General features: G+C 42.4%; 2 protein-coding genes across 14 annotated transcripts in view; one reads left to right on the top strand and one right to left on the bottom strand.

Annotated features, from left to right (window-relative positions):
- Window positions 1–8149: 8149 nt before the first annotated feature.
- LOC135572051 (probable basic-leucine zipper transcription factor S) lies at window positions 8150–9407 on the bottom strand. Its single transcript, XM_065019053.1, has 2 exons — window positions 9369–9407; window positions 8150–9085 (listed from the first exon to the last, which is right to left on the bottom strand). Exons 1-2 carry the CDS (start codon window positions 9405–9407, stop codon window positions 8150–8152), a joined length of 975 nt encoding a protein of 324 aa, XP_064875125.1.
- Window positions 9320–20872, top strand: part of LOC115130096 (TRAF2 and NCK-interacting protein kinase-like) — a 93556-nt gene continuing 82003 nt past the window's right edge. For 10 of the 13 annotated variants that reach the window (XM_065019318.1, XM_065019317.1, XM_065019311.1 and 7 more), the window contains exons 1-2: window positions 9323–9708; window positions 19250–19315. In XM_065019318.1, the coding sequence (XP_064875390.1) occupies window positions 9652–9708; window positions 19250–19315 (123 nt within the window). In that variant the 5' untranslated portion in view covers window positions 9323–9651. Of the gene's footprint in view, window positions 9709–19249; window positions 19316–20872 lie in introns of all 13 variants that reach the window. The other 3 variants (XM_065019315.1, XM_065019314.1, XR_010464044.1) reach the window with 2 other exon arrangements.

Below are 20872 nucleotides of genomic sequence, written 5' to 3'. Positions count from 1 at the left end.
CCTGACCACAGTATTACCAGAGATGGAAGAGGAAGAGAGACATCCCACTCCCTCATTTTTTCTGGTTCATATACAGTTGATGAACTAAGCAGACCAGACCCAGCTGCTATCAAATTGGTGTCTATGGGAGACCCTCCCCCCAAGCAAACCCACCCCCCAAGACACATTGTTTTCAATACTAAACAGCCTATGACGTCATCTTTTGTCCACCATCTTTGGTGTTACTAAACACCACCAGATTGAAGGGTTAAAGGTCAGAGTCTCCTATTCTTTCCACTTTAACTTCCCCCTGTTTCCTCTCCTACATGTTCCTCCCTCTTTTCCCCCAGCAAAGAAATCTCTACCAATGGTGTGTTGCAGTGGAGGCTGCTGAGGGGAGGAGGGCTCATAATAATGGCTGGAACGGATCTGTTGTGGTAGTGTTGTTGTGGTAGTGTTGTTGTGATAATGTTGTTGTGATAGTGTTGTTGTGATAGTGTTGATGTGGTAGTGTTGTTGTGGTAGTGTTGATGGGGTAGTGTTGTTGTGATAGTGTTGTTGTGGTACTGTTGATGTGGTAGTGTTGTTGTGATAGTGTTGTTGTGATAGTGTTGATGTGATAGTGTTGTTGTGGTAGTGTTGTTGTGGTAGTGTTGATGTGATGTTGTGGTAGTGTTGATGTGATGTTATGGTAGTGTTGATGTGGTAGTGTTGTTGATGTGGTAGTGTTGTTGTGGTAGTGTTGTTGTGGTAGCGTTGTTGTGGTAGTGTTGCGGTAGTCGAGCTGCTTATAATTATTCTATTCTCTGCTTGCTATTCAGTGAGTCAGTACATTTTCTCAGTACACTCTCAGAACATGATCTTATTGAAAACAAGAGAGCATTTGGGGTGAGAGGATAGGGACAGAGAGAGGGTGAGAGGTAAGTGAGAGGAGAGGGACAGAGAGGGGGTGAGAGGTAAGAAAGAGAGAGGAGAGGGACAGAGAGGGGGTGAGAGGTAAGAAAGAGAGAGGAGAGGGACAGAGAGGGGTTGAGAGGTAAGAAAGAGAGAGGAGAGGGACAGAGAGGGGGTGAGAGGTAAGAAAGAGAGGGACAGAGAGGGGGTGAAAGGTAAGAAAGAGAGAGGAGAGGGACAGAGAGAGGGTGAGAGGTAAGAAAGAGAGAGGAGAGGGACGGAGAGGGGGTGAGAGGTAAGAAAGAGAGAGGATAGGGACAGAGAGGGGGTGAGAGGTAAGAAAGAGAGAGGAGAGGGACAGAGAGGGGGTGAGAGGTAAGAAAGAGAGAGGAGAGGGATAGAGAGGTAAGAAAGAGAGAGGAGAGAATGAGAGGAAGTCAGAAAGTGTGCTGTGTTAGCGAGGGGGTGAGGAGAGTGGTCTGTTTGTTGGAGAAAAAAAAATCAGAAAAAGAGAGACCAGCTCTGCTGATGACATTGCAGAGCACATGCGCACACCTGTTACCACGGTGAAACCCCTTTCCCAAAACTGGGAGTAAGCCAGGAAACGCACATGCTCGCTCTCTCTCTCTAATCCCATCTTTCTCTCTATATATAGCACATATGGAATTATGTAGTAATAAAAAAATAAGTGTTAAACAAATCAAAATATCTTGTATATTTGAGATTCTTCAAAGTAGCCACCCTTTGCCTTGATGACAGCTTGGCATTTCAGTTAACAGGTGTGCCTTGTTAAAAGTTCATTTGTGGAATTGATTTCCTTATTAATGCGTTTGAGCCAACCAGTTGTGTTGTGACAAGGTAGGGGTGGTATACAGAAGACAGCCCTATTTGGTAAAAGACCAAGTCTGTATTATGGCAAGAAAACCTCATATAAGCAAAGAGAAACAACACTCCATCATTACTTTAAGACATGAAGGTCAGTCAATCTGGAAAATTCCAAGAACTTTGAAGGTTTCTTCATGTGCAGTCGCAAAAACCATCAAGCGCTATGATGAAACTGGCTCCCATGAGGACCACCACAGGAAAGGAAGACCCAGAGTTACCTCTGCTGCAGAGGATAAGTCCATTAGAGTTTACTGCACCTCAGATTGCAGCCCAAATAATTGTTTCACAGAGTTCAAGTAACAGACACATCTCAACATCAACTGTGCAGAGGAGACTTTGTGAATCAGGCCTTCATGGTCGAATTGCTGCAAAGAAACCACTACTAAAGGACACCAATAAGAAGAAGAGACTTGCTTGGGCCAAGAAACACGAGCAATGGACATTAGACCAGTGGAAATCTGTCCTTTGGTCTGATGAGTCCTAATTTGAGATTTTTGGTTCCAACCGCCGTGTCTTTGTGAGAACCAGAGTACTGTAGGTGAACGGATGATTTCTGCATGTGTGGTTCCCACTGTGAAGCATGGAGGAGGAGGTGTGATGGTGCGAGGGTGCTTTGCTGGTGACACACTGTCAGTGATTTATTTAGAATTCAAGACACACTTAACCAGCATGACTACCACAGCATTCTGCAGCGATACACCATCCAATCTGGTTCGCGCTTAGTGGGACTATCATTTTGTTTTTCAACAGCACAATGACCCAACACACCTCCAGGCTGTGTAAGGGCTATTTGACCAAGAAGGAGAGTGATGGAGTGCTGCATCAGATGACCTGGCCTCCACAATTACTCGACCTCAACCCAATTGAGATGGTTTGGGATGAGTTGGATCGCAGAGTGAAGGAAAAGCAGCCAAGAAGATTTGTTTAACACTTTTTTGGTTACTACATGATTCCATGTGTTATTTCCTATTGATGTCTAAACTATTATTCTACAATGTAGAAAATAGTAAAAATAAAGAAAAACCCTTGAATGAGTAGGCGTGCCCAAACTTTTGACTGGTACTGTAATTCTGTAACATGCTCTGTCCTCTGTTCTGTAACGGTTTTATACTGTATTCTACCACTATGCAACACTGCAAGGGCTGGAGAACTCAGACTCAGACTCAGACTCCTTTGTGGGAGGTTTCAATGAAGACCGACTAAGGCCTGAGAACAATGTCAAACAGAAAAAGAGAGGGAGAAAAAGAGAAAGAGATATTGTTGGAACGGGGGGGGTGAGAGGGAATTCTGTGCCCTTGTAGTCACTTTGGTAAAGTTGATTTTAACACTCTGCCATATATCTAACCTCTAACTCCTTACCTTAACGTCGATATGAAACCACATGAACACCATTATTGACACAGTAATGTTAATGCAGTATTCCTTATCTTCACATTCCTCATTCTGTGGATTCCAGACTATGACCTTAATGAGCTGTTTCTATTAGTGGTCTCTAGAGGCCTGGACACCCTGGACAACAGCCAAACACAAAGGGCTTTTGTCTTGCATGTTGGTGTGTTCTGTATGATGGGGCGGCATGTAGCCTCGTGGTAAGAGCATTGGGCCAGTAACCGAAAGGTTGCTAGAACGAATCCCCGAGCTGACAAGGTATTAATATGTCATTCTGCCTCTAAACAAGGCAGTTAACCCACTGTTCCTAGGCTGTCACTAACTGGCTTGCCTATGTACATTTTCAAATGAAGCTGCTAGCATGCTAGCTAGTCACTGCATGTATCCACTAGCAAGTCAGTCTGCTGTGTGTGGCTGGTCATTTTTCATGTTAGCAATTGTGGAAAAAGTACCCAATGATCATACTTGAGTAAAAGTAAAGATACCTTAATAGAAAATGTCACGCCCTGTCCATAGAGAGCCCTTGGTTCTCTATGGTGTAGTAGGTCAGGGTGTGACTAGGGGGTGTTCTAGGTGATATAATTATATGTTGTTGCTCTTGGTATGGTTCCCAATTAGATGCAGCTGATGTTCGTTGTCTCTAATTGGAGATCATACTTAAGGCTTCCCTTTTCCAACCTGCTTTGTGGGAGATTGTTTTTGAGAGAGTGCATGTAGCACCTCAGTACTGCACGGTTGTTCTTTGTGTATTGGTTTGTTTTAAGTTTCACTAAAATAAAAATGTGGAACTCCAATCACGCTGCGCCTTGGTCCGTCTCTCCACACGATCGTGACAGAAAATGACTCAAGTTGAGGTGAAAGTCACCCAGTAAAATACTACTTGAGTAAAAGTCTTAAAGTATTTGGATTTAAATATACTCAAGTATCAAAAGTAAAAGTACTAATCATTTAAAATGTCTTATATTAAGCAAACCAGACGGCACAATGTGTTTATTTTATATACGGATAGCCAGGATAGCCAAGCACTTGCGTTTAAGTGGGTCTACCAGATCAGAGACAGTAGAGATTACTATGGATGTTCTCTTGATAAGGGTGTGAATTTGACCATTTTCCTGTCTAATAGTAACGAGTACTTTTGTCAGGGAAAATGTATGGGGTAAAAAGTACATTATTTTCTTTGAGAATGTAGTGGAGTAAAAGTTGCCAAAAATATAAATAGTAAAGTACAGATAACCCAAAAAACTACTTGAGTAGTACTTCAAAGTATTTATACTTAGGTACTTTACACCACTGGTAGCAATTACAGCTGTAAGTCTTTATGGGAAAGTCTCTAAGAGCTTTCCACAACTGGATTGTACAGCATTTGTCCATTATTATTTTCAGAATAACTTCACCCTGCTCAAGGGGATAATCATATGTTTACCCATCTACCAATAGGGGCTCTTCTTTACGAGGCGTTGGAAAACCTCCCTGGTCTTTGTGGTTGAATCTGTGTTTGAAATTCACTGCTTAACTGAGGGACATGACAGATAATTGTATGTGTGGGGTACAAAGATGGGGTAGTCATTCAAAACTCATGTTAAACACTATTATTGCACACAGAGTGAGTCCTTGCAACTTATTATGTGACTTGTTAAGCACATGTGTACAACTGAACTCATTTAGGCCATAACAAAAGAGTTGAATACTTATTGACTCAAGACATTTCACCTTTTCATTTTTAATAAATGTGTAATAATTTTGAAGAACATAATTCCACTTTGACATTATTGGGTATTGTGTGTAGGCCAGTGACAAAAAGTATGTATTTAATCCATTTTAAATTCAGTCTGTAACACTTTCTGAAGGCAAGATATATATTACCATTAGTATATTACCATGTGTATTTACACGTTCTTGCTACCAGTCACTTGTTTTTAGCCCTGTTTATATGTAGGCCTATATTCACCTATGACACATACAGTGACACTCCTGCACACACATACACACTCACACTAACACACACACTAACACACACACACACTCACTAACACACACACTCACTAACACACACACATCCACCCACCACTTATGCTGCTGACATACTGTTTATTATTATTGTTATTAGTCTTGCTACCAGTCACTTTCTTTTTTTTTTTAGTCACTTTCTCCTAATCCCTGACTACATGTACATATCTACCTCTATACTCCAGTATCCCTGGCAACATGTACATATCTACCTCTATACTCCAGTATCCCTGACAACATGTACATATCTACCTCTATACTCCAGTATCCCTGGCTACATGTACATATCTACCTCTATACTCCAGTATCCCTGGCAACATGTACATATCTACCTCTATACTCCAGTATCCCTGACAACATGTACATATCTACCTCTATACTCCAGTATCCCTGGCTACATGTACATATCTACCTCTATACTCCAGTATCCCTGACTACATGTACATATCTACCTCTATACTCCAGTATCCCTGGCAACATGTACATATCTACCTCTATACTCCAGTAACCCTGGCTACATGTACATATCTACCTCTATACTCCAGTATCCCTGACAACATGTACATATCTACCTCTATACTCCAGTATCCCTGGCAACATGTACATATCTACCTCTATACTCCAGTATCTAACCTGGTATCCCTGGCAACATGTACATATCTACCTCTATACTCCAGTATCCCTGGCAACATGTACATATCTACCTCTATACTCCAGTATCCCTGGTAACATGTACATATCTACCTCTATACTCCAGTATCCCTGGCAACATGTACATATCTACCTCTATACTCCAGTATCCCATGTACATATCTACCTCTATACTCCAGTATCCCTGGCTACATGTACATATCTACCTCTATACTCCAGTATCCCTGGCAACATGTACATATCTACCTCTATACTCCAGTATCCCTGGCTACATGTACATATCTACCTCTATACTCCAGTATCCCTGACAACATGTACATATCTACCTCTATACTCCACTATCCCTGGCTACATGTACATATCTACCTCTATACTCCAGTATCCCTGGCTACATGTACATATCTACCTCTATACTCCAGTATCCCTGGCAACATGTACATATCTACCTCTATACTCCAGTATCCCTGGCAACATGTACATATCTACCTCTATACTCCAGTATCCCTGGCAACATGTACATATCTACCTCTATACTCCAGTATCCCTGGCTACATGTACATATCTACCTCTATACTCCAGTATCCCTGGCAACATGTACATATCTACCTCTATACTCCAGTATCCCTGGCAACATGTACATATCTACCTCTATACTCCAGTATCCCTGACTACATGTACATATCTACCTCTATACTCCAGTATCCCTGGCTACGTGTACATATCTACCTCTATACTCCAGTATCCCTGGCAACGTGTACATATCTACCTCTATACTCCAGTATCCCTGGCAACATGTACATATCTACCTCTATACTCCAGTATCCCTGACTACATGTACATATCTACCTCTATACTCCAGTATCCCTGGCAACATGTACATATCTACCTCTATACTCCAGTATCCCTGGCTACATGTACATATCTACCTCTATACTCCAGTATCCCTGGCAACATGTACATATCTACCTCTATACTCCAGTATCCCTGGCAACATGTACATATCTACCTCTATACTCCAGTATCCCTGACTACATGTACATATCTACCTCTATACTCCAGTATCCCTGGCTACGTGTACATATCTACCTCTATACTCCAGTATCCCTGGCAACGTGTACATATCTACCTCTATACTCCAGTATCCCTGGCAACATGTACATATCACCTGTGATACTGACTTGTACCACAGGTGACCTGGCTGACATGGATGGATGTGGAATACTGACTTGTACCACAGGTGACCTGGCTGACATGGATGGATGTGGAATACTGACTTGTACCACAGGTGACCTGGCTGACATGGATGGATGTGGAATACTGACTTGTACCACAGGTGACCTGGCTGACATGGATGGATGTGGAATACTGACTTGTACCACAGGTGACCTGGCTGACATGGATGGATGTGGAATACTGACTTGTACCACAGGTGACCTAGCTGACATGGATGGATGTGGAATACTGACTTGTACCACAGGTGACCTGGCTGACATGGATGGATGTGGAATACTGACTTGTACCACAGGTGACCTGGCTGACATGGATGGATGTGGAATACTGACTTGTACCACAGGTGACCTGGCTGACATGGATGGATGTGGAATACTGACTTGTACCACAGGTGACCTGGCTGACATGGATGGATGTGGAATACTGACTTGTACCACAGGTGACCTAGCAGCGTACTAGACTCTCCCCCCTACTAGCTCTGACTTTGCTGATAGCTACTTTACTGAAGAAAAATTTACTTACTGTGATATGGGGTTATGACTAAAATGTCAAATGTAAAAATGTAGTAGTTGACTTATTCACACACACACTCCTGTTACAGTCACTCTTCTAGAATGCTGGAAATGTCCCTCTCCTCGTGTGTGTATGACTAAAAACAGACTAAGTGTTCCTCCCTCTTTAACCCATAACATTCTAAGCCGTTGGGGAGGAGGGGGCAGTTTCCTGATCTTTCCTGTGTCTCTCAAATATAGGGCTGACACTTCAGAACAAACATTGTTATTATTTTTTTAAAGGGGGGGGGGGACTATTTGTTGTTCCATGGTGTTTACCTGTTAGTGAGTTTGTCTGTGCTATTAGAAGTCAGGCCAGATTCATTGTTTCATCAAATAATATTTGTTATCTTATAAAAAATATATATCTAAATCAAATAGGTAAATGGTCCTTGGTATGACCTTTTTAAAACAATTCTATATGTCAGCAGGTTAATGCTGCTTCAATGACGCACAACAGTGAACACCAGTTTGTCATGTGCATATCACACACTCAAATCTTCACTAGAATTAGTTTTGCAGTCAGGAATTGAGAAAACTCTTCAGCGTATAAGACACACAGTTTAAAAAAGTTGAGCGATGATGATGTTACTGCTGAGGATGATATTAATGATGACGAGGAGGATCTTGGTGGTGATGTTGTTGTTATTGCTGAGGATGATATTAATGATGATGAGGAGGATCTTGGTGGTGATGTTGTTGTTATTGCTGAGGATGATATTAATGATGATGAGGAGGATCTTGGTGGTGATGTTGTTGTTATTGCTGAGGATGATATTAATGATGACGAGGAGGATCTTGGTGGTGATGTTGTTGTTATTGCTGAGGATGATATTAATGATGATGAGGAGGATCTTGGTGGTGATGTTGTTGTTATTGCTGAGGATGATATTAATGATGACGAGGAGGATATTGGTGGTGATGTTGTTGTTATTGCTGAGGATGATATTAATGATGATGAGGAGGATCTTGGTGGTGATGTTGTTGTTATTGCTGAGGATGATATTAATGATGATGAGGAGGATCTTGGTGGTGATGTTGTTGTTATTGCTGAGGATGATATTAATGATGATGAGGAGGATCTTGGTGGTGATGTTGTTGCTACTGTTGAGGATGATATTAATGATGGCGAGGAGGATCTTGGTGGTGATGTTGTTGCTACTGTTGAGGATGATATTAATGATGGCGAGGAGGATCTTGGTGGTGATGTTGTTGTTATTGCTGAGGATGATATTAATGATGACGAGGAGGATCTTGGTGGTGATGTTGTTGTTACTGCTGAGGATGATATTAATGATGATGAGGAGGATCTTGGTGGTGATGTTGTTATTGCTGAGGATGATATTAATGATGATGAGGAGGATCTTGGTGGTGATGTTGTTGTTATTGCTGAGGATGATATTAATGATGATGAGGAGGATCTTGGTGGTGATGTTGTTGTTATTGCTGAGGATGATATTAATGATGATGAGGAGGATATTGATGATGAAATATATAAGCTACTTGTGTGGAGATGCAGCAGGAGACACAAAGAGATAAGAAGACTAAGGTAATGATCCGTTTTATGGAACTTTAGACTGAAGATACAATGAACCTTTCATGTGGAGGAGGGGGCTTTTTCATAACTGTCCCACACACGCGTGCATGTGACATTGTGGGCGTCCCTGTTTTCAGGAGACCCGCCCTCTGCTCGTGCAGCAAGGCCACTCCCGTGAGCGCGAGACTAACCCTTTTCCGGGGCGCTTTGCATTCTCTCGCTGTGTGTGGGTATACAGTGTGTACGCAGCTGTGCTCTCTTGCGGAGTGTGTTTTTTTCACCATCCTCCGGTGGAGGGGGCCCGTGCAACCGAATACAGCATGTAGGACCTGGATCACCTCGGTGTCTCAAGACGCGTTCCCCCGGGATCAAACGGAAAAACGGATTGTATTACCCATTGTTTATGGACTGTTATTAACGGACGCCAGCAGGGATATAACGTGGGATTTTAACAGCTGGATAAGGGAGGGGAGAGGGGGTTTGTCCTCGGTAAATGAGCGGAGAGGAAGCTTCCATTTTGAGAGAATCATGGCGAGCGACTCCCCGGCCCGGAGTCTGGATGAGATAGACCTGTCAGCACTAAGGGTAAAGCGCGCGTGTGTGTGTGTGTGTGCGTGTGTGTGTGTGTGTGTGTGTGATAAAATGGGCATTGTATGAATGAGACGTTTTCTCGAGCACTTGCCCCATCCCCCGTTAACGACTGCCTCTTTGCACCGACTCTGGGGTTGTGGTTGGCGTCTTCGATCCGTCGTTACCTGCCATGCATCCGCTGATCAGATCATTGATTTAGATCAACCGATGTATGCTGGGGTTTCAGCTCCCTCCCACGCGCGTTACAACCTCAGAAAGCCTTTTTCTCGCAACAATTGGAACGTGATGTAATGGAACCCTGGGTCTGTGTTTGTGTCTAATTAGGCCCCTCTCTGTCTGTGTTTGTGTCTAATAGGCCCTATCTGTCTGTGTTTGTGTCTAATAGGCCCCTCTCTGTCTGTGTTTGTGTCTAATAGGCCCCTCTCTGTCTGTGTTTGTGTCTAATAGGCCCCTCTCTGTCTGTGTTTGTGGCAGATGTTAAGCTGTCTGTAGCGCGGCATCACACACAGTTGAATTATATTAGAGAACAGCAAACTGGTTATGTGATTTTTGTGAGGTCAGTGACCTCACAGCACTCTGATGTGTGTGCGTCCTCTAGGACAGGAATACGAAACAAGGTCCGGAGCCTGGTGCTTTTCTGTTCCACCTGATCATTAATTGCACCCATCTGGTGTCCCAGGTCTAAATCGGTCCCTGTTTAGACGGGAGCAACGAAAAGCAGTGGGATTGGCTCAGTTTGAGGGCTCTAAGACAGTTGTCACCCCCCCACACAAGCAAAGGAAATGTAAGACCACTGTTCTTTGTGCTGTGTGTTTTGACAGCCTCTGTAGTCTTACATAGTCATTACAGGCAGGTCGTTACGCAACAGGATCTTACCAGCAGCAGCAGCAGGCTCAAGCCCCAACATGACAGGCAGGAGCGGCTGTGTGTGTGTCTATGTATGTATGTATGTATGTATGTATGTATGTATGTATGTGTGTTAGATTACATTCTTGTCACATGGCTGTGAATGATGCACGTGCTATGCAAACACACATACATACACATTTGCGGTATCTGGATTGTAGAAATCTGACACGTCCAACATCACGTTGATTCTCTCTCTCTCTCTCTCGAAATAGAGTTAAACAATTTGCAGCTTCTCAGCTCTTCTCTCTCTCTAATAGATGTATGACAGTTATTACCTCCACTGCTGGCCTCTTGAGCTTTCGTCCAGATCTGCGGTGCGACTGGAAATTAGGTCACCTAGATGCAGAGAGCTGTGGAGCAGCACACTGCTCATGGGAGAGGATTTCCTTTTCCTGTCTCCCTCACTTCCCCTAATCAAATCACATTTTATTGGTCACATACACATGGTTAGCAGATGTTAATGCGAGTGTATCGAAATGCTTCTGCTTCTAGTTCCGACCATGCGGTAATATCTAACAAGTAATCTAACCTAACAATTTCACAATAACTACCTTATACACACAAGTGTAAAGGAATGAATAAGAATATGTACATAGAAATATATGAATGAGCAATGGCCGAACGGCATAGGCAAGATGCAGTAGATGGAGTACAGTATATACGTATGAGATGAGTAATGCAGGGTATGTAAACATTATTAAGTGGCATTGTTTAAAGTGGCTAGTGATACATTTATTACATCAATTTTTTCATTATTAAAGTGGCTGGAGTTGAGTCAGTATGTTGGCAGCAGCCACTCAATGTTAGTGATGACTGTTTAACAGTCTGATGGCCTTGAGATAGAAGCAGTTTTTCAGTCTCTCGGTCTCTGCTTTGATGCACCTGTACTGACCTTGCCTTCTGGATGATAGCAGGGTGAACAGGCAGTGGTTCAGGTGGTTGTTGTCCTTGATTATCTTTTTGGCCTTCCTGTGACATCGGGTGGTGTAGGTGTCCTAGAGGGCAGGTAGTTTTCCCCCAGTGATGCGTTGTGCAGACCTCACTACCCTCTGGAGAGCCTTGCGGTTGTGACCAGGGATCCTCAACTACATCCAGCTGCGGGACCATTTTTAAAAAACATTTTTCTTGAGCAGATGTTCAGGCTGGCGGGACATAATTACAAAAATTTTGTAGACTACAAATTGGCCGCAAGAAGCCCAAACAGATATTTGACTAAAACATCATTTCAAACTTTACTTACATTTGTATACGATTAGGTCTCTCTATTATGCGTGGGAATACTTGTGAAAATATGACAAATAAAAATCACTTGGAGTTGAGTTCCTGTTTTTTTATGTCCAAACATTGAAAGTCAACAAAAACTTGGTGGCCAAATAAAAACATAACCACCCATGGCCCAAATTCACCCCGTGGGCCACCAGGTCTGGAACCCAGCTAGGGCTATACCGGTATTAATGCACGGACCAGTTTGAGTTTTACTTTACCTTCTATAAAGTTATTTGAATGTTTGGTTTGTTTAATGTGATAAGTTGTGTATAACGTCCATTTTTAGAGTTTACTTTCGCTACTTGAGTCATCTCTCGCTCCATGCTGCTTTCCACACATAACTAGCCCCGCCCCTGTCACTCAAGGAGCTCATTTGTTTTTCCTCGACCAAGAGACACTTGGGGGGATGCACTGATATGACATTTTTGGCCGATTTCCGATATTTTCCTTGCCAAAAAAACGGATACAGATAACCAATATTTAAACAATGTAGTGCCCTTTTAAGCATTCTTGTACAGTTAAGTAGTTGAAACACACACTGACCAAAAAGTTATTTTGTTGGCATTTACATATGTCCCATTATGAGTAAAACATAATCAAATCCTATTTCTTCCACTTACATCCCTTACTTTTTTTATTTGAAATAATGAAAATTACAACAATACTGAATTAACACTTATTTTAACTTAATATAAAACATCAATAAAATCAATTTAGCCTCAAATAAATAATGAAACATGTTCAATTTGGTTTAAATAATGCAAAAACAAAGTGTTGGAGTAGAAAGTAATATGTGCCATGTAAAAAAGCTAACGTTTCAGTTTCTTGCTCAGAACATGAGAACATATGAAAGTTGGTGGTTCCTTTTAACATGAGACTTCAATATTCCAAGGTAAGAGGTTTTAGGTTGTAGGAATTATAGGACTATTTCTCTCTATACCATTTGTATTTCATATACCTTTGACTATTGGATGTTCTTATAGGCACTATAGTATTGCCAGTGTAACAGTATAGCTTCCGTCCCCCCTCCTCGCCCCTACCTGGGCTCGAACCAGGAACACATCGACAACAGCCACACTCGAAGCATCGTTACCCATCGCTCCACAAAAGCCACAGCCCTTGCAGCGCAAGGGGAATAACTACTCCAAATCTAAAAGCGAGTGACGTTTGAAACCGTATTAGCGCGCACCCCGCTAACTAGCTAGCCATTTCACATTGGTTACACCAGCCATTAGGCTGATAGGCTTGAAGTCATAAACAGCGCTGTGCTTGCGAAGAGCTGCTGGCAAAATGCACGAATGTGCTGTTTGAATGAATGATTACGGGCCTGCTGCTGCTCAGTCAGACTGCTCTATCAAATCATAGACTTAATTATAACATAACACACAGAAATACGAGCCTTTGGTCATTAATATGATCGAATCCGGAAACTATCATTTCGAAAACAAAACGTTTATTATTTCAGTGAAATACGGAACTGTTCAGTATTTTATCTAACGGGTGGCATCCCTAAGTCTAAATATTCTTGTTACATTGCACAACCTATAATGTATGTCATAATTACGTAAAATTCTGGCAAATTAGTTCGCAATGAGCCAGGCAACCCAAACTTGCATATACCCTGACTCTGCGTGCAATGAACGCAAGAGAAATGACACAATTTCACCTGGTTAATATTGCCTGCTAAACTGGATTAGTAGTTATAACTAGTGATTATGATTGATGGTTTTTTATAAGATAAGTTTAATGCTAGCTAGCAACTTACCTTGGCTTCTACTACATTCGCGTAACAGGCAGTCTCCTCGTGGAGTGCAATGGTTAGAGCGTTGGACTAGTTAACTGTGCGGTTGCAAGATTGGGACCCCTGAGCTGACAAGGTGAAAATCTGTTGTTCTGCCCCTGAACAAGGCAGTTAACCCACCGTTCCTAGGCAGTCATTGAAAATAAGAATGTGTTCTTAACTGACTTGCCTAGTTAAATAAAAGGTATACATTATTATTATTTAAAAAAAGAAAAAAAAGAATCGGAAATCGGCGCCCAAAAATACCGATTTCCGTTTTGTTATGAAAACTTGAAATCGGCCCTAGTTAATCGGCCATTCCGATTACTCGGTCGACCTCTAGTAACGATGCTTCGTGGGAGGCAGTCGTTGATGTGTGCAGAGGGTCCCTGGTTCGAGCGCGGAGAGGGACGGAAGCTATACTGTTACATTTTTACATTTCACGTAAACTCTGTTTCTTGTCTGCATCGAAGTAGCGGTCCTTGTACCTAGCATCTTGCATGGTGGCAACACAGTAAAGAGGCTCCGAGAGAATGCCTGTTAAAGAAGTAGCGGTCCTTGTACCTAGCATCTAGCATGTTGGCCACACAGTAAAGAGGCTCAGAGAGAATGCCTGTTAAAGAAGTAGCGGTCCTTGTACCTAGCATCGAGCATGGTGGCGACACAGTAAAGAGGCTCAGAGAGAATGCCTGTTAAAGAAGTAGCGGTCCTTGTACCTAGCATCGAGCATGGTGGCGACACAGTAAAGAGGCTCAGAGAGAATGCCTGTTAAAGAAGTAGCGGTCCTTGTACCTAGCATCTAGCATGTTGGCCACACAGTAAAGAGGCTCAGAGAGAATGCCTGTTAAAGAAGTAGCGGTCCTTGTACCTAGCATCTAGCATGTTGGCCACACAGTAAAGAGGCTCAGAGAGAATGCCTGTTAAAGAAGTAGCGGTCCTTGTACCTAGCATCGAGCATGGTGGCCACACAGTAAAGAGGCTCAGAGAGAATGCCTGTTAAAGAAGTAGCGGTCCTTGTACCTAGCATCGAGCATGGTGGCGACACAGTAAAGAGGCTCAGAGAGAATGCCTGTTAAAGAAGTAGCGGTCCTTGTACCTAGCATCGAGCATGGTGGCGACACAGTAAAGAGGCTCAGAGAGAATGCCTGTTAAAGAAGTAGCGGTCCTTGTACCTAGCATCTAGCATGTTGGCCACACAGTAAAGAGGCTCAGAGAGAATGCCTGTTAAAGAAGTAGCGGTCCTTGTACCTAGCATCTAGCATGTTGGCCACACAGTAAAGAGGCTCAGAGAGAATGCCTGTTAAAGAAGTAGCGGTCCTTGTACCTAGCATCGAGCATGGTGGCAACACAGTAAAGAGGCTCAGAGAGAATGCCTGTTAAAGAAGTAGCGGTCCTTGTACCTAGCATCGAGCATGTTGGCCACACAGTAAAGAGGCTCAGAGAGAATGCCTGTTAAAGAAGTAGCGGTCCTTGTACCTAGCATCTAGCATGGTGGCAACACAGTAAAGAGGCTCAGAGAGAATGCCTGTTAAAGAAGTAGCGGTCCTTGTACCTAGCATCGAGCATGTTGGCCACACATTAAAGAGGCTCAGAGAGAATGCCTGTTAAAGAAGTAGCGGTCCTTGTACCTATCATCAGTTTTGTTGAGCAGGAGTTTCAATGCCATGACAGAGGGTATCACGTCTGCTGTTTTGTTGAGCAGGAGTTTCAATGCCATGACAGAGGGTATCACGTCTGCTGTTTTGTTGAGCAGGCGTTTCAATGCCATGACAGAGGGTATCACTTCATTCTTGAGCATGCAATACGGCTTACCGAGATATTGTGCATCCCTAATGACAACGATGCTGTTTTCACTTTGCATCTTAATATAAATCCATTTAGTGTTCTATAGTTACACAATTGGTTTGTTTCTTACATCTGCAAACAGCTAGGTTGTCTTTTCTAAGCAAGTTGGGCAGCAGCGGTATGAGTCAGATGAAATGTAATTCGCTATACAGCCTGATAATATCAGTGATGGTGTAGAACTAAATCAGCATGTTGTTTGTGCAACAGTATCTTCTAAATCAAAGAGGATTATGCAAAGCATGAATATGTTACCTACATGAAGTACACTAAAAAGTATGTGGACACCCCTTCAAATTAGTGGATTTTGCTATTTCGGCCACAAACGTTGCTGACAGGTGTATACAATTGAGCACACAGCCATGCAAACTCCAAAGACAAACATTGGCAGTTGAATGACCTTACTGAAAAGATCAGTGATTTTCAACGTGGCACCGTCATAGGATGCCACTTTTCCAACAAGTCAGTTCGTCAAATATCTTTTCTGCTGGAGCTGCCTGGTCTACTGTAAGTGCTGTAATTGTGAAGTGGAAACATCTAGCAGCAACAACGGCTCAGCCGCGAAGTGGTAGTCCACACAAGCTCACAGAACAGAACCACCGAGTGCTGAAGCGCATACCTCACTACCGAGTACCAAACTGCCCCTGGAAGCAACGTCAACACAAGAACTGTTCGTCTGGAGCTTCATGAAATGGTCTGGGGCTGTTTTTCATGGTTTGGGCCCCAATCTTAACACTACAGCATCCAATTACTTTTTAGACAATTCTGTGCTTCCAAATTTGTGGCAACAGTTTGGGGAAGGCCCTTTCCTGTTTCAGCATGACAATGCCCCCATGCACAAAGCCAGGTCCATGCAGAAATTATTTGTTGAGATCATTGTGGAAGAACTTAACTGGCCTGCACAGAGCCCTGACCTCAACCCCATTGAACACCTTTGGGATGAATTGGAATGCAGACTGCTAGCCTAAAGGCATTTTCACCCAACATCAGTGCCTGACCTCACTTATGCTCTTGTGGCTGAATGGAAGCAATGTTCCAACTTCTAGTGGAAAGCCTTCCCAGAAGAGTGAAGGCTGTTATAGCAGCAATGTTCCAACATCTAGTGGAAAGCCTTCCCAGAAGAGTGGAGGCTGTTATAGCAGCAATGTTCCAACATCTAGTGGAAAGCCTTCCCAGGAGAGTGGAGGCTGTTATAGCAGCAATGTTCCAAAATCTAGTGGAAAGCCTTCCCAGGAGAGTGGAGGCTGTTATAGCAGCAAAAAGGGGACCAACTCCATATTAATGCCTATGATTTTTGAAATGACATGTTCGATGAGCAGGTGTCCACATACGTTTGGTCATGGAGTGTAGCTAAAAGAAAACATTCAATGTAGGTAAAGTTTATAGGGTCCCCTAGGAAACATTTATCAACACTTTGGTTCCTACCCTGTCACAATAACTTCTCTGGCATTTAAATGAATGCAACACTGTATTTAAAGTGCCCACTTATATATATTTTTAACCTATATTTAACTCGGCAAGTCAGTTAAGAACAAATTCTTATTTACAATGACGGCCTAGGAGCAGTGGGTTAACTGCCTTGTTCAGGGGCAGAACAACAGGTTTTTACCTTGTCAGCTTCGGGATTCGAACTATCAACCTTTCGGTTATTGGCCCAACACTAGCCACTAGGCTACCTGCTGCCCCTAACTATAGAATTAGAATAATCATTCTATTTCCATGATTCCAACAGTTTTGCTGTCAAAATCAGAATTGCATCATTTGGTTAAAAATAAGGCCTAGATTGTTTATCCATATGGTGCAGCCCTAGGTGGCAGGGTGGAAATCATCTCAATGAGTGCAGGAAATGCAGAAATTTATGAAAATGCGGAAATTTGTTTTGGGTTGAAGTCTAATTGAACAGCGTGAAACAATCAGAATGGAGAAAGACTCATTGAAATCACATAGAATGGATGTGTTGCCATCCTGGGATCACTCACTACTCATAAAGTACCTTAGGATCACTCACTACTCATAAAGTACCTTAGGATCACTCACTACTCATAAAGTACCTTAGGATCACTCACTACTCATAAAGTACCTTAGGATCACTCACTACTCATAAAGTACCTTAGGATCACTCTCTACTCATAAAGTACCTTAGGATCACTCGCTACTCATAAAGTACCTTAGGATCACTCACTACTCATAAAGTACCTTAGGATCACTCACTACTCATAAAGTACCTTAGGATCACTCACTACCCATAAAGTACCTTAGGATCACTCACTACCCATAAAGTACCTTAGGATCACTCACTACCCATAAAGTACCTTAGGATCACTCACTACTCATAAAGTACCTTAGGATCACTCACTACTCATAAAGTACCTTAGGATCACTCACTACCCATAAAGTACCTTAGGATCACTCACTACCCATAAAGTACCTTAGGATCACTCACTATCCATAAAGCAAATGTAGAACTTTTATTATTCAAATACATTAAATACAGTCAAATAACATCATACTGTCCAATAAAAAAACAAAACAACCTGATATGATATTTTGGCCATATCGCCCTGCACCACACACACACACACACACACACACACACAGAGAGCGCTGAGGGGATCAATAAATGAGGGGGTCAATACATTCATCAACTTCGAGACACCATAACTTGAGTGGTATAGGACAAGAACATTAGCACAATATTCATATTGATATTTACACAGACATACGCACACAAACCCATGACCCAATGCTTCCCTCTCTCGCACTCTCACACACACACACGTTAAAAGATATGGATGTGCGTGGTGGTGCTAGTTGAAGGGGAGAGTGTGTGGTGGGTCTCCGCCTGTCTCTAGAGCAGTGTTCTAGGTTTAAAAGTGCTTCTGGTCTCTGCCTGTCTCTAGAGCAGTGTTCTAGGTTTAAAAGTGCTTCTGGTCTCCGCCTGTCTCTAGAGCAGTGTTCTAGGTTTAAAAGTGCTTCTGGTCTCCGCCTGTCTCTAGAGCAGTGTTCTAGGTTTAAAAGTGCTTCTGGTCTCCGCCTGTCTCTAGAGCAGTGTTCTAGGTTTAAAAGTGCTTCTGGTCTCCGCCTGTCTCTAGAGCAGTGTTCTAGGTTTAAAAGTGCTTCTGGTCTCCGCCTGTCTCTAGAGCAGTGTTCTAGGTTTAAAAGTGCTTCTGGTCTCCGCCTGTCTCTAGAGCAGTGTTCTAGGTTTAAAAGTGCTTCTGGTCTCCGCCTGTCTCTAGAGCAGTGTTCTAGGTTTAAAAGTGCTTCTGGTCTCCGCCTGTCTCTAGAGCAGTGTTCTATGTTTAAAAGTGCTTCTGGTCTCCGCCTGTCTCTAGAGCAGTGTTCTAGGTTTAAAAGTGCTTCTGGTCGACCTTGAATAAAAAATAACTTAGATTTTTTTGCAATTACCCTATGGAAGCATGTGGCTTATTTCAACTCCAGTATTCCCTACTCACTCACTCACTCGCACGTTCTATGGAGTCACAGTGTACCGCTATAGATCTCTGTCCTACTGTGTGTTTGCTCGTATACACTTGTGTGTGTAGAGGGGGATCAGATTCCAGAGGGTCTGAATTCTTGAGAAAATACTTTCAATGCTTGACTAACTGCTTTCTCTTTCTCCCCTCTCTCTATTTCTCTCCCCTCTCTCTATTTCTCCCCTTTCTCAATTTCTCTCCCTCTCTCCATTTCTCTCTCTCTCTCTATTTCTCTCTCTCTCCCTATTTCTATTTCTCTCTCCAGGACCCAGCTGGTATATTTGAACTAGTGGAGTTGGTGGGAAATGGAACCTACGGTCAGGTCTACAAGGTAAGACACACCCCTCACCACACACTCAACCTATCAGACAGGAGTGTGCCTGATGACTCCTCCCACATGAACTCTGATCAACCAAAAACAGGCAGGTCAGCTCTGTCACCTTCCCTTGAACTGTAACGAGTTGCCAATGAGAGGAGAGAGTTGATGACTTTTAATTTGACATGTATTTTTTAAACTTCAGGGCACAGTCCAGAAACAACCCCTGGCCCCTAAACCCAGGCACTTGTCAGCTAGTATTTCATACCTATTCAATATACATTAAGGGTAAGCCAATTCCACAGTAACAGAATGACGCTGAGACTTCTATTCCTCACTTTAAAATGTATGCCAAACAAAACACATTGATTGCAAAGTTAAACAAGCCATATGCAGAAAGACTACTTTGAACAAAAGTTTTACAAAGTTTTACAAAAAAAAACAAATTTACTCGAAGAACAGTGCAGATGTAAAGTTTGGTAACAGAACGATTGTAAAATCACCCTGAGCTTTTAATGTGACCAAGTTTTCCAAAAACTGTTAAATATCTACTCAGAATTAAGATCACAAGATTTTCGCAGAAAGAATGGGGTGTCGGATCCGACATGACACATTGAGTTAGAAAAACATATATTTTGGTTACAGAACATCAGTAAGGGAAGCGGATTAACACTCTGTAAAATAATGACGCAGCGAATAACATCATGGGTCCCTGAACTGTACAGAAATGCATCATTATGTATGTCATCCTGTCTATCCTGACTAGCAAAGGTAGACAAATGTAATATCCCTTTTTGCATGTTTGGGTATTATTCACACACAAGGAATTTTTCTAATGAGCTTCACTGCAAAACATAGACTTACTTCTATGTTTCACAAGTGTGGGCATCACAGTATAGTTTAGTAAAGTACAGTAGAGTTCATTACAATACAGTACATTGTACTATAGTGTACTGAACTATACTCTACTGACCTATACTGTACTCCAACTTTCTGTACTGTAAATCTACTGTACTCTTCTGTACTGGGGAGTGTGCTTTCCAAACTTGTGAAACAGACGTCTATGATTGGTTCAGATTTGAACTGACGAAATTCTATGGAGGTCCGGTGTTGTTCGGTGCTCAGTGGGTGATTGGGCGGCAGTGCTTAATTTGAGCCAGATACTGCCGGAACAGGATCCGGTAACTCTTTGTTTTCGAACTGTTTAGTTACGGAATCTATTTGGCCAGATCCGGTATCTGTCATGGCATGGAACATTTTATTTGAACTTTTTGCAATGTAAAACTTCAAATGAAAGAGATCAAAGTTCATTCGAGTTGTCTCTAAATTGTTAATTATTCTGTCCCCGTAATGTGAAAAAAGTTGATTTCTAGCTTATGGTTTGAGCAACATTGCAACCTATGTTTGAGACCAACGTGTGACCATGTGAGAAGCGCCTGTCTCTCAAAGAACGAGAATGACATTCACTTTCTATGAATTCTCTCTGCACTGATAGACATCAGCTTGCAAGGCAAAGGGGGGCTATTTGAAGAATCTCAAATATAAAATATATTTTAATTTCTTTAACACTTT

This window comes from Oncorhynchus nerka, linkage group LG6 (genome assembly GCF_034236695.1).
Source record: "Oncorhynchus nerka isolate Pitt River linkage group LG6, Oner_Uvic_2.0, whole genome shotgun sequence".
Classification (NCBI taxonomy): domain Eukaryota; kingdom Metazoa; phylum Chordata; class Actinopteri; order Salmoniformes; family Salmonidae; genus Oncorhynchus; species Oncorhynchus nerka.
The sequence above is the reverse complement of the archived record's forward strand: the minus strand, read 5'-3'. Positions and strand labels throughout refer to the sequence as shown.